The following is a 14,194-nucleotide window of genomic DNA, read 5'->3' as shown; positions in this document are numbered from 1 at the left end:
GCAGGCAGGAAGTTGAGCAGCTGGTACTCTGGTGCAGTCAGCACAATCTGGAGCTGAACACGCTTAAGACTGTAGAGATGACAGTGGACTTCAGGAGACATCCCTCAACACTGCTCCCCCTCACCATATCAGACAGCCCGGTGTCCTTGGTACCACCATCCCTAGGACCTGAAGTGGGAGACCTACTCCATCCTCAAAAAGACCCAGCAGAGGATGTACTTCCTGCGACAACTGGGGAAGTATTGTCTTCCACAGGAGCTGCTCATCCAGTTCTACACTCCAGTCATTGAGTCTGTCCTGTGCTCCTCCATCACAGTCTGGTATGGTGCAGCCACTAAACAGGACAGGTGCAGACTGTATGGGTATCATCAGCGCCCCCCTCACAGACCCCTCAAACCCTGGACACAGACTTTTTGACCTGCTGCCCTGTGGCAGACGGTCTAGAAGCCTGCAGACCAGGACCATCCGACATAGGAACAGTTTCTTTCCCCTAGCCATTTCCCTCCTAAACAGTCAAACTGTCACACTGCTCCCACCAGCAGACTGCAGCTGCACCTTATGTACATTCTGTGGTATTCATTTCATTTCTGTCATCCTGTATTTTATGTATGTAAGATTTAGATTGGTTATTTATGGTTGGTTTACACACCTTTGTGTATGTATGTGTGCATATGTATGTGTATATATATATATATATATATATATGTATACACATAAGTGTGTGTGTGTGTGTGTGTGTGTGTGTGTATTGTGTCGTTTACATATTGTTGTGATTTACATTGCTGTGCTTGAGAGTCACCATCTACTCCTGGAACCAAATTCCTTGTATGTGTTTGCGCATATACATGGCCAATAAACACGATTCTGATTCTGATTCTGATTCTGATGTGTCTTGTGTTAATTTGTTAATGTCAAGCCACAAAAAGAAAAGCAAAAATAGTCAACTTTATTTAAAGAATTGACATGCATTTGTCCACTGGATGGCAGCATAGGCAGTGGGCCTTGCTGTGCGCTGTCTATGGTCCTGAAACAGTCAAAACCCAAGTGTTAGGTCTCTGCGAGTCACCCCATGGTGCTAACTGAGTCAAGCCCACGCACATCTCAGGTTCTTTATGCCCTCTGTCATTGGGTGACCTGAAACATCCAACACTTACACACACTCTATTTGTTCAACAGAATTTGATTATGAGGCAAAACCCAAATGCCATCAACTTCTTGTGATCTGTCCTCAAAAACAAAAATAGGTCATCATTGTTATTAATGGTGCTTGTTTCATGTCACAACAAAGTGACTTGAAATGATGGATAATGAGGAAAAGAAGGAACGTTTCACCGTGAGAAGTGACTTTCTGCACGGCAAGGTGGCTTGAATCCCAAATCATGTTCGCATCTAGAGTCCAACCAATCACAGGCCTGCTCCACAAATTGCTTGTCAGCCTTACACATCGAGCTCACACATGCTGATGACAACACTTGACAGCACTGACATCTGTGAAGTACTGCAATTGTAAGTCAGTGACACAAAATGAGAGGTCATGTTCGGCACAGCCGCTGCTGGAACATTGCGGCCTAATATTTCTGCCAAGCACTGCATTGAAGCCTCGTTCTCAAATTGTGGAGATTCTTGTGATTGTTAGGATCTTGGAGAATTGAGGCATGCCTTCCATGAACAGATAAAATTAGGCAAGATTTAGATCAATCAAGGAACTCACTGCACAAGCTTGATGACTCACATATTGTGAGTCTATCATATTAGCAGCTGTCTGCATTTCCTTCCTTGAAATCCGCACAGTACATTGTGAAGCTGAAGAATCCAGAGCATTTCACAAAAGGTTTGTGTTTTCCAAATGAGGATTTGTGTGTGCAGCAGAATGGTCTGTCAAATGTCAAAGCACACGCGCACTGCAGCACCATTCAATACTCAAAAATGAAAAAAATAAAATAGATAAGTACATGTGCAAGTGGAACTCGGTGTAACAAAGGGGGGACAAGAATACAAAAAGGGCAGACAGAGCATAAATGTAGAAAAAAACCCAACACATCTAGATTGAATTTGATCTACAGGGATACAATAAAGAGAAACTGGCACATTAAAGGCATTCCATTAAAAGAGATTAGACTCTGTCGTTACAGATCTAATCTCGGATCTTTAATAGAGACATTATTAAAATTGGATTTAATATGAGTGGTGAAATTAAAATTTATTGCATGGTAAGTTTCAGGATTTGAACTGACACACCTATTTAAATACCTTCCACTCAGCAGGTTTGCATAATTTGAAATATGAGAATTAATATTTTCCGCCAGCCGGGGTTCAATATTAGAATTATTCTGGCTGTCGGATTCACCCCAGAAATGCACTTTTAATTAAAGTTGAGCCCAAATGTATTTTAGAGGCATGAAATTATTATTTTGGAGGCTTTTTTTCATCTTTGGATTATGGTGTATGTAATAGAGAAGTCTGAATGTAACAATGTGATAAGTAAGAAATTATTATTTTAATAAAATTTCCTTTGGTGTTTATTATTATTTGGGTGTGTGCTCGTTTAAAGTGTTGAGATACATTTTGTGGACTCTTTCTCCCTCTTCTGGCAACTTGTATTAGCAAATTTATAGGGAAAGGAAAGGAAAGGAAAGGAAAGGAAAGGAAAGGAAAGGAAAGGAAAGGAAAGGAAAGGAACATTTCCTTATATGTAACTCTGATCTCCTCTCTAAATGTTTTGATATTTCTGCAGCACCAAGCACAGTGAAACAGTGCTTGGCAGTTTGGCAGCTGGAGTGAGAGCACTGTTAATTCCCTGGTTTGCTTTTTAGTTTGTTGTCCCACTGAAACAAATGACACTTGATGCATGCTTAGTCATCCAGGTAAAGGTTTGGTTCATTTCACAGTGTTTACAGTGGGAACAGGAAGCAGTGTGTTCACATGAACTGAATCACCTTTCTGCTAAAAGGTATTTCTTGTACTTGTGTTATGGTACTCTTTTGTCAGTCTGTTGAGTCATCTCCACCCACTCCACCCTGCCTGCACTCTCTTTATCATCTCTCTTGTGTACTGTCTGTTGCTTATGATGGTTGACCCCAGGTATTTAACCTCATCTATCTACAATACCTCTGCTCTTTGCATTGTGACTGTTACACTTGTCTCAGTCTTGTAGTTGTCCTGCTTTTACTGACTTTTATTCCTTTTCTCTCAGAGCATGCCTCCACCTCTATAGGCTTTCTTCCACCTCCTCTCTACTCTCACTACAGATTACAGCATCATCTGCAGACATCATAGTCCACAAAGACTCCTGCCTGACCTCATCTGTAAACCATCGCGAACAAGAAGAGGCACAGAGTTGGTCCATGATATAATCCCACTCCCTCCTGAAACCCATCTGTCAATTCTACCCCAGAACTCATCACTCACTTGCTTTCTTCATACAGGCCCTGCTTCCCCCCTGACCTGCACTATATTACTAAAAGTATTCACTCACCCATCCAAATAAATCAATTCAGTTGTTCCAATTACTTACATGGCCACAGGCGTAAGAAAGCAGGCACCTAGGCATGCAGACAAAGATTTTTAAAAAAGTGTGTCGCTCTCAGGAACTCAGTGTATTCCAGAATGGTACCATGATAGGATGCCACCTGTGCAACAAGTCTAGTCATGAAGTTTTCTTGCTACTAAACATTCCACAGTCATCTATTGTAACCAAGTGGAAGCAGTCCTCATAACTTCGTGTGGCCTTCAGATTAGCTCAAGAAGACTGCACAGAGAGCTTCATGGATTGGGTTTCCATGACCAAGCAGCTACATTCAAGCCTTACATTGCCAAGTGCAATGCAAAGCCTCAGATGTAGTGGTGTAAAACATGGTGCCACTAGACTTAAGAATGGAGATGTGTTTTTATAAATCACACTTCTCTGTCTGGCAATTCAACAGACCAGTCTGGGTTTGGTGGTTGCCAGGACAACAGCACTTGTCTGACTGCATTGTGCCAAGTGAAAAGTGGAGGTGGGATAGTCCCAACTTTCTGGAAACAGTTTCAGGATGGCCCTTTCCCTGTTATAATATGACAATTGGAACAGAAAAAGGCCATCCATGTTTTGAAGAATTGTTGGTGTGGTAGACCTTGACACCTCTGCACAGAGTCCTGACGCACAACCTGACAGAATACTTTTGGTCTGACTCACAAATGTGCTTCTGGAAGAATAGTCAAATTCCCATAAACACACTGGAGCTGGAGCTGCTATAGCTGCAAAGGAAGCATGCATTCACATCATATTAAAAATGTGACAGTCAAGTTCATATGCGTATGAAGGCAGACGAGCAAATATTTTTGGCAATATAGTGGATTTGAACCCTTCTGGTCTTCTAGCGATACTTTGCTGGTGGGTCCCACTCACAGTGTTGCCAACTTAGCGACTTTGTCGTTATATTTAGCGAGTTTTCAGACCCCTTAGCGACTTTTTTTCTAAAAAAAAAGTCGCTAAAAAAAGACGTGAAAGCGCGTATTGCTTTTACTCTCAACAAGCAGCGGGTGCTGTAACGCAGTCAGTTCTTCTTTTACTCTTTTACTCTTATGCTGTTTTGTGGATCACAAGGTTTAAAACTACTTATAAACACACACACACAAAGTAACTCCACCAGAGTGCCTATTTCGGGTCACTTTTGCCGGTCCAAGCCCGGGTAAAGGAGCAGGGTTGAAATTGTGACATTAAAAAAAACAATAATTGCTAAAAGAAATTTAATTTGTATTTCTAAATAAACTCTAAATGCATTTAGGACGTTTTTTATTCACTTTATGTCTCTTCCACGATGTTATTTCTCTCTCCAACAACATAGGTTACAATTAGATTAGCATGACCAATTATGCAAATTAGGCGATGACGTCATTTAGTGACTTCTAGCGACTTTTAGGACAACCAATAGCGATTTTCCTTACTGAGGAGTTGGCAACACTGCCCACTCATGCCCTGCGAGTGGCAGCAAAGCACCGCTGAGCGTTGGCGCTACACAGCAGAAGAAGTGTGAACACTTCAGTAGATTTACGGATGCAGGGAAATGGGGTAAGTGTTGGTTTATTTTTCAAGCGTTTCATCAAAAATGACATAAAAAAATCTCTTATTGATCGGTTATACATTTGTTCTTAATTTTAAATCGGGGACGATGCCTGTCATGACGTGCAATCCACCGCTAATCGTGACAGCTGCTGTCCGCCTACACATAGCAGCATCTCTGTCACTACTAGCCACGTAGCGCCTAGCACTGTCTGTGGTGTTATTTTAGCTAGCTTATATGGGGTCTAATTAAGATGTCTTTAATGTTTGTTTGACTTTAATGTCAAGTCAAACAAACATTACGCGGACCGCAAGGAGCTTTGCAGGCAGGGACTTCAGCTCGAGCCGCTAGCCGGTGACAAAAATAACCAGCTAATTAAATTTTCATTCAAAGGAGCATCTTCAAGAGAAGCACTGCTGTTGCATCATCAGCTGGTAGTAAAAGACAAAAGCAGGGCGCCTTTTGAGTCTGTCCTACATTTCGCTCAGTTGCATGAGACGCATCAGATCTATTTTTGCATGCCGTCATGGTCCAAAAAATAAAAAATAAAAGAATAATCTGGGTGTTGGAAAGCTGTGGATTTTCAGGGAACTCCAACTGTCTTATGTGCGTGAACTTTGTATTTGTTGTTCAGTTCTCCACAGTACTTTATTATGTGTTGTTATTAGGTATTGTTCCTATGTGGAAGGTGCGGGGTGGTTTTTGTTTTTAATACTATGCTCTTTTCATATAGGTATGATCTGTAACTGAAATACGTACACTTACTGGACATTTTATTCGGCACAGCTTGCTAGTATTGGGTTGTTCCCCCTTTTACCTGGTATGGATTTAACCAGGTGCTGGAAAGATTCCTCCGAGATTTCCTTTAGGATGTGAGTCACGTCCTGCTCTGTTGGACTGAGATCTGGCGACTGTGGAGGTCACTTGAGTACAGTGAACTCATTGTTGTGTTTAAGAAACCAGGTTGATGATCTGAGCTTGGTAACGTTGCATCTTATCCTGCCAGCCAACAAAAAGGGACAGACATGGTCAGAAACAATATAGGTATGAAAATTTAAATAAATAAATAATAATAACATTGAAGTTTGTTAAATGAGCCCATAGTTTCATTTATCAGACACACATTTTTCAGGTGTATTTTCTGCTTTTCATACATGAATTCATTTAAAATTAATTATCCTTTATTTTATGCCTTTATATTCAATTTTTCATCTCTCCAGTTTCATATGCACTGATTCATGTCAAATGAATATATTTCACCTTTAAAAGGCAATGTTGTCCACATTTGGAGACAGGATGGGGGTGGCGGTAGTGGGAATTTTACAGTTGGATTGTTTTAATTGTTATTTTATCATTAAGAACTCCTTGTTATGTTTTGTCTATAAAAATTCCCCAGTTAGGTTTGAGTTGCAATACAGTGGAAGCTGCTTTTAGAAAGCCCTCAGGACAGCTGACATGTGTCCTCTAAAGAATCTAAATAAGACACAAAATATGCTTCCTGTTAAAATACATCAGTGTCAAAGTCTGTCACCAAAAATAAATAAGTAAATAAAATAAAATTTGTGTCCATGAACATGCATTAGAGTGTGTGTGTGTGTGTGTGTGTGTGTGTGTGTGTGTGTGTGTGTGTGTGTGTGTGTGTGTGTGATTGCTTCACGTTTGCTCAGATAAGCAGTGTATGATGAACATTTTATTTCCTTTACTCCAGTCTGCCTGAATCTTGCTGACCTTTAATGCTGACTGGCCCCTCCAGCCATCTAACAACATGCAAGGATTCTACTCCAAGCTCGACTCCTCCCCTTCTTCGTCCCCCTTGTTGGGACCTGGCCTCAGGGGAGATGGTGCTCCCGTACCTCTCAGCCTGGCTCTGGAGACGGAGAGAGCTCAGGCCCTCCTGCAGACTTTCAGTTCCGCCTCCCTGCTGGCGTCGGCAGGACTCGGGATGTTCTGTGTGGTGGCAGACCACGCCCTCCAGCTGTCTGTCATACAGCAACACTTGTGGCTGCGTGCTGTCTTGGACAACGCCACGCACGGATTGGTGGGGCTGTGGTCATGGGCGGTTGTTATTGGACTGAGGAAAAAGAGCGATTTATATGAGGTGTTACTCGCAGGGCTCCTGGCATCAATCATAGACCTGGACCACTTCTATATGGCTGGATCCTTATCACTCAAGGTAAGACTTTCGCCATAGAGGGTTAATCTGAATGCTTAATAAGCTTACAAATGATAGGGTACAAAGTATTCCCTAAGTCCTTCACCTTTCTCTTGGAGAGCTAATTATTTAGTGATTAAGTCTTAAATGCACCCATACATGTGCCATTATAGTAGATTACAGGACACAATGTTCATTATAACCTTCCCACTGAGAGAAAACACTGAAACAACCCATGCAGAAAATTTTAATTTCACAGACTTGTTTTTATTTTTAAGCCTCATAACTTGCTATTTATCAGGGATTGTAGGTGTTTGTGTTTGGCAGCAGCCTTGTTTTTCTTGTAAATGTATTCAGTTTCTTTGCCAGATAATCCACGGGGATGCTAAATCAAACGAGTGAGCCAGGAGAACCAATGCTGGAGTGCAAATGGTTTCTACTCCAAATGGCCACTGAATATTAATAAGTTTGGATCCTTATGAAAAAGATTTTTTGGGGGGTATTTTGCCTTTGTTACATAACAACACTTAGACACAGAAGAAATGATGGGATAGTAAGTGGCATGCAGTAACAGGCCTGGGGCAGAATTCAATCTGGGCTTTTCTGATATGGATTTTATGCCGGGAACATAGCACAATCCACAGGGTGAGCTATGGTGACGCACCAAGAAAAATACTACTTCATTTTATATGTATGTTAAAAAATTACTGTCATCCATTACATCATTGAAATATTGACTATTCTTTTGGTCTTTCAGCCAGACAGTGTAGCAATGTATCAAAAATTTAAATTGTATCTTTAGACACTTTCACTGGCAGAAACACAGCATTGGTTCTCATTTCTTTAGTTGAATCTACAAAAAAATGTTAGTAACTTCTTTCATTGTGTTACTGATAGAGAACACACACACAGACAGTAGATAACAGTTTAATTGACAGGCATAAAACTGTATGTCAGCACCAACAAAGTGATTCTCAAAGAGCAATTAGCTAAACACTTGGTATATCTTAGCATGGTGTGCAGTGTGAAAAAACTGAACAGCATCTATAAGTCATATAAATACAAAAAGTTCCAGCAAAGATCTAAGAGACGCATCTGACCTGTCAGTTGATCCATCTACATATACATATGTAAGTATGTATACATATGCATACATACATACATACATACATACATACATACATACATTTAGAGATGTACCTCATTAGGGCTGCCACAAACGATTATTTTGATAATCGACTAGTCACCGATTATTTTTGCGATTAGTCGACTAATCAGATCATGCATCCATTGGACGTAAAAGTACAGCTTATTGCAGCAGCATGCATCTGCTCTTATATAACTATCATTAGCTTACAGCTTTAAGTGTTTAAGGTATGTGCTAACTAAAAATAAAGACAAGATGATAGTTTATTAAATTTTAATGAAATTTGCAGATTGTTTCGGTGAAGTTTAATAAACTCCTTGCTATCTAAAATATAACGGGACACTGGAGTATATTCTCGAGCATCTCACACTTCTGATAATCAGTTGTCTGCTTGACGTTTATTCAGCTGTGTAAAAACTATAACTTTAATCTCAGCCAAACCGATTTACTCAGGAACAAATAAAATACAAAAAAAAAGCCAAACAATAACAACATTTTTAAGTTATCTAAGTGATTTGTATATGTTTAACCTGAGTAGCGAAAGACGGCGGTGGGTTTGAAAACGATTTGCCGGGAGTCCGGTGTTCTCACGGCTCTAGTGAGCCTTGCCCCCGGCTCACTATCGAGCTAGTGGGTAACAGACGTCTCCGAAAACGTCGGAGCGCTTTTGAAAATATGTGGTGTCTTGATAAACCAAGCAGATATTTGAAGTTTACACAGCTACATTCTCGCCTGAAAATATGTTAAACGTTTATTTTGTGACCCAGAAAGAATAATAAGAGTAACATTAAAACTAACTAGCTGCCGCCATTGTTGGAAACTGAGCAGGGCCGCGCTATGAATTCTGGGACACAGTTTCTTCTTCTTCGGGGTTTAACGGCAGCTGGCATCCTTGTACATGCAGTGCTGCCATCTTCTGTTTCAGTCCGTTATTACACTCTTAAATCCTACTACTTATTCCTGCGTCTTTTGTGATCTTACAAAGCTTCAAACGACGCGTCGACTATTAAATCAGTCGTCGACGATTTTGATAGTCGACGTAATCGTGACTAGTCGACTAATCATGGCAGCCCTATACCTCATACACGTGTGTGTGTGTGTGTGTGTGTGTGTGTGTGTGTGTGTGTGTGTGTGTGTGTGTGTGTGTGTGTGTGTGTGTGTGTGTGTGTGTGCTGGAGCATGACTCATGACAGGATCTCCACAGTACAGAACACTGTTGACTAGGGCTGCCATGATTAGTCGACTAGTCACGATTACGTCGACTATCAAAATCGTCGACGACTGATTTAATAGTCGACGCGTCGTTTGAAGCTTTGTAAGATCACAAAAGACGCAGGAATAAGTAGTAGGATTTAAGAGTGTAATAACGGACTGAAGCAGAAGATGGCAGCACTGCATGTACAAGGATGCCAGCTGCCGTTAAACCCCGAAGAAGAAGAAACTGTGTCCCAGAATTCATAGCGCGGCCCTGCTCAGTTTCCAACAATGGCGGCAGCTAGTTAGTTTTAATGTTACTCTTATTATTCTTTCTGGGTCACAAAATAAACGTTTAACATATTTTCAGGCGAGAATGTAGCTGTGTAAACTTCAAATATCTGCTTGGTTTATCAAGACACCACATATTTTCAAAAGCGCTCCGACGTTTTCGGAGACGTCTGTTACCCACTAGCTCGATAGCGAGCCGGGGACACGGCTCACTAGAGCCGTGAGAACACCGGACTCCCGGCAAATCGTTTTCAAACCCACCGCCGTCTTTCGCTAACTCAGGTTAAATATATATAAGTCACTTAGAGAACTTAAAAATGTTATTGTTTGGCTTTTTTCAGTATTTTATTTGTTCCTGAGTAAATCGGTTTGGCTGAGATTAAAGTTACAGTTTTTACACAGCTGAATAAATGTCAAGCAGACAACTGATTATCAGAAGTGTGAGATGCTCGAGAATATACTCCGGTGTCCTGTTATATTTTAGATAGCAAGGAGCAGACGTCTCAGTTTACTACACTCCACCGAAACAATCTGCAAACTTCATTAAAATTTAATAAACTATCATCTTGTCTTTATTTTTAGTTAGCACATACCTTAAACACTTAAAGCTGTAAGCTAATGATAGTTATATAAGAGCAGATGCATGCTGCTGCAATAAGCTGTACGTTTTACGTTCAATGGATGCATGATCTGATTAGTCGACTAATCGCAAAAATAATCGGTGACTAGTCGACTATCAAAATAATCGTTTGTGGCAGCCCTACTGTTGACATGGATTGACATGTTTCCAAAGGATATACGTGGTGCTAACGCCGTCTCTCACTGCTCTTCCAGGCTGCTGTCTCACTCCCTCAGCGTCCACCGCTGCACTGTTCCTCTCTCATTCCCATCATCTGTCTCACTCTCCGCTTCCTCATGTGGCTCGGGCGCCTCAAAGACGCTTGGTGCTCCTTGCCATGGATGCTTTTCATTTCCATGGTGACACACCACGTCCGGGATGCAGTGCGCCATGGCCTGTGGGTGTGCCCATTCGGCAACACGGCGCCGATCCCATACTGGTTATACGTCAGCACCACAGCCACGCTCCCTCACCTGTGTTCAGTGCTCATGTACCTGACGGGAACCAGAGATGTGATATTCACTAAACACGGGGTGGCCATCGATGTTTAAGGCATCACCAACTTTGGATCACCTTTGGATAAAAATGTTCTTAGCTATTTAAAATAATTATCAAATACCTTTAAATTCTGAAGAACACGTATATATGGCTATGAAGACATTTTTCAGTTCATTTGACATAAATAATGAAAACTTTTTGTTTTCTTTTCTCACAAAAGAATGAGAAAGCTCATTATATTATAAGGAAAAAAGTAAACGTATGACTTTTCATTGGTGGAGATGGCTGTAAAATACTAAATTAGCTTTTTGAAATGGGAACATCCCAATATAAGTGCCAATCACTGTTTTTGTTTGTTTGTTTGTTTGTTTGTTTGTTTGTTTGTTTGTTTGTTTGTTTTCCTTTTCATGGCATGGATTTGTATCAGAATCCTCTTCAATAACCTGGGGACTAAATGTAAAGATGTGAACCCTCTTTTTACTCATATCTTTTTTACCAGGGCTTGCCCAACTTTTTGCTCACCTACACAACACCTCACAGATTTAAACCCCGATGGAGGTTCATCACTTTTACTGTCACTATCCAGCCTCATTCAAAGGGCGCTGAAGGAAACGTCAACCAAAGGCAAAATCAACTCCAGGCTCTGCGAGACTTCTTTCAGTTTCACTCTTAGTGCACCTCAAAACTTTTTCTTTATAGTACGTTAAAAATCTGCCCACATACGGTTCTTTATTTCCCATGTCTATTACCAGCAGCTAAACAAAATGTTGTCTTTGGCTGTTAATGCTTGTAATATCCAGCATGTCAACACACTGCAACTTTCATTTTCCTGCCTGGAGAAGCCTTAATGTGCACTCAGTCATAACTTTTCCTGTAATGGTCAGTTTTTAGAAATCAGTTTGTAGGGTAAGTTGAGCCAGCCACAGAAATGGATAACATCAAGTCTCCTTATTCCAAAGGTGAAACCTTGCCAACAGTGAGTTATATGTGGCTCAGAGGCTTCTTTACTGTGCACGTCAATCATCACAGGAAGGGAATGAATCCCCTTTTAAGACATGCTGTAGTAAAGATGCTCAGTTAGGTTTTGGCTTCGTGCTGTTATGTATTTCTTTGACGGCTTCAAGCTCGGCCCTCATCGTTTGAGCAAAAACTGTGACGGACGAGTAAAGTCGGTGTGATTCGGTGTCCTGACTGACATCTTGTTTTTACACTAAACATGAGCAGAAAAGAGGACAGCATGGAGTGAAACTTGAAAAAAAATTGAGTTTAGATTTAGATCATCAAAATGGAAGAAAGGGGACATGCTGTGTTAATTATCTGTGCGTGGTTCCAGCATTTTTCCTCCCATAATGCTGCCATATTTATATGGCTAACAGTGTGAGGTACAGTCTGTATCAGGGGTGTCCAACTCCAGGCCTCAAGGGCCGGTGTCCTGCAGGTTTTAGATATCACCCTGGGTCAACACACCTGACTCAAATGATTAGTTCATTACCAGGCCTCTGGAGAACTCCAAGACATGTTGAGGAGGTAATTTAGCCATTTAAATCAGCTGTGTTGGATCAAGGACACATCTAAATCCTGCAGGACACTGACCCTTGAGGCCTGGAGTTGGTCACCCCTGGTCTATATGCTGAAATTTAGCTTTTCAGCGGTGAAAACGGGGTTTTCAGGACTGTTTGTTTTCACTCATTATAATCACTTTGCTGCATTATCAGCAGCAAAGATATACCACATATAGAGTTTTTGTCATTACACTGTTTTTAGATGTAGACCAAATACATAAACACTCATTAACAGTATTATACACTGGTTTAAATGATGCTTAGTAATGTTGTATTATAGTGGGTTTAGAAATGGGTATTTGAATATAAGCAACATGCTTTCAGTATAAGAGAAGGTGGACTTGAATTGTCTGTTTCCAGATGGAAAACAGGGATACATTTTTGTAAAGCTGGTGCTTGGTGATTAAGGTTGTAGTTGTGCCTGTTGTCCACTAGGTGGCTACTATAGTTTCACTTTTGATGATCTTTATTTATTTATTTATTTATTTATTTCCATTAGTAAGTGGAGGTAAGTCAGGAATATTTAGTTGTGATTGTGAAATAAAATAATGGATGAGGGGGAGAAAGTTTGAAAAGTGCTCATTGTTTGGGGGAAGAAAAACAAACAAACTTGCTGGTACGTAATAGTTTGAAGTGCTCTTTATTTGATTTATTACAGGCTTGTCTGTTTTGTTGCTACTTTCTTGGAAGGGTCACAGAACGGATCGGAAACAACTGTTTGAGTAACAGAAGCGTTGAGTAACACTGGAGTTTTAAATAAAACAAAAACAACATAGAAGACAAAGGCATTGTAAAGCTTTGCTTATGACTACCAGGATGCGGAAAAACAGCTTTAACAGTGGCAAACAGAGCACCATCCTCCACTTTACACCTATTTAACTTGAAATTTAGTGCTTATGGAAGGAATTTACACGCTGGCTGTTGTCCCACTTTAACTGCCAGTGTCATTTTCTCTTTTATGTTTACCATATGACTTTAAGTGTTGGATTTTGCACTATTTAAGTTTTGTGCTTTAAATTAATGTTTTGTATTTTTGGACAAATATGTTTTTGTTTAATAGTAAAGTATATAGTAACAAGATAGTTTTAATGTAGTGTTATTTTATCTCAATAAAATGTATCCTGTGTATATTTGTTGTGTTTTTGTATAATGACTTGCATCTTTCTGAAGTTCTCTAAGGGCTCTGAAAGTTTTTCGTCACGGGGCAAGGTCTGGTTATTTGCTCAAAACTAAAGAAATGAGGGGGGTGGGCATGCTTTCAGCTGTTCCCCTGTTTTCCAGGGGATTGCAGAGGATCCACGTGTTTGATTTGGCATTGATTTAACATCCTGACACAATCCTCCTATTTTTCTGGGCTTTCGTCCAGCAGTAGGAGTACACTGGCTCAGGCCTCCTCCGAGATCTTTTTGTGTGAAAGGCAAATGTGCAAACTGCCAGTCTTAACCTTTCACCACCAGGAGGCAGCATTTTACCAGAGAAGTTTCAGTGAAGTGTCCCAGAAAAACCAGATAAATGCAGCATTTGGTCTAATAAGACTTTGGTTCAGTGGTTAGTACTGTCACCTTAGAGCAAGGAGATTCTGGGTTCAAACCTCACAAAGGAAGTTTGGTTCAAAACTGCTTGTGAATGTTTGTATCTGTGAAGGATTGTTGACTTTTTCAGGGCCCTTCTCCAGCATAAGTTACTGTA

The 14,194-nt window shown here is 40.6% G+C and overlaps 1 protein-coding gene across 2 annotated transcripts; it reads left to right on the top strand.

Moving 5' to 3' along the window:
• Window positions 1–4,940: 4,940 nt before the first annotated feature.
• On the top strand, window positions 4,941–13,633 carry tmem267 (transmembrane protein 267). Of its 2 annotated transcripts, XM_084934841.1 has the most exons (4): window positions 4,956–5,050; window positions 5,776–6,086; window positions 6,751–7,215; window positions 10,661–13,633. In XM_084934841.1, the coding sequence occupies exons 3-4, from the start codon at window positions 6,808–6,810 to the stop codon at window positions 10,994–10,996; spliced, it is 744 nt and encodes a 247-aa protein (XP_084790967.1). In that variant the 5' UTR covers window positions 4,956–5,050; window positions 5,776–6,086; window positions 6,751–6,807; the 3' UTR covers window positions 10,997–13,633. The 2 variants fall into 2 exon arrangements, with proteins under 2 accessions (XP_084790966.1, XP_084790967.1); XM_084934840.1 differs by lacking the exon at window positions 5,776–6,086 and having other exon boundaries at window positions 4,941–5,050.
• The last annotated feature ends 561 nt before the right edge of the window (window positions 13,634–14,194 follow it).

Source organism: Perissodus microlepis, chromosome 7 (genome assembly GCF_051167445.1).
Source record: "Perissodus microlepis isolate ML-2025 ecotype Zambia chromosome 7, ASM5116744v1, whole genome shotgun sequence".
Lineage (NCBI taxonomy): Eukaryota > Metazoa > Chordata > Actinopteri > Cichliformes > Cichlidae > Perissodus > Perissodus microlepis.
Note: the sequence above shows the minus strand (reverse complement) of the source record. Positions and strands in the feature narration are given on the sequence as shown.

Excerpts from the sequence above, each read along its gene's own strand:
- tmem267 (XM_084934840.1), top strand. The coding sequence starts at position 6,808 with ATGCAAGGATTCTACTCCAAGCTCGACTCCTCCCCTTCTTCGTCCCCC. Across the intron at positions 7,216-10,660 it reads CTGGATCCTTATCACTCAAG|GCTGCTGTCTCACTCCCTCA; the intron begins GTAAGACTTTCG and ends CTGCTCTTCCAG.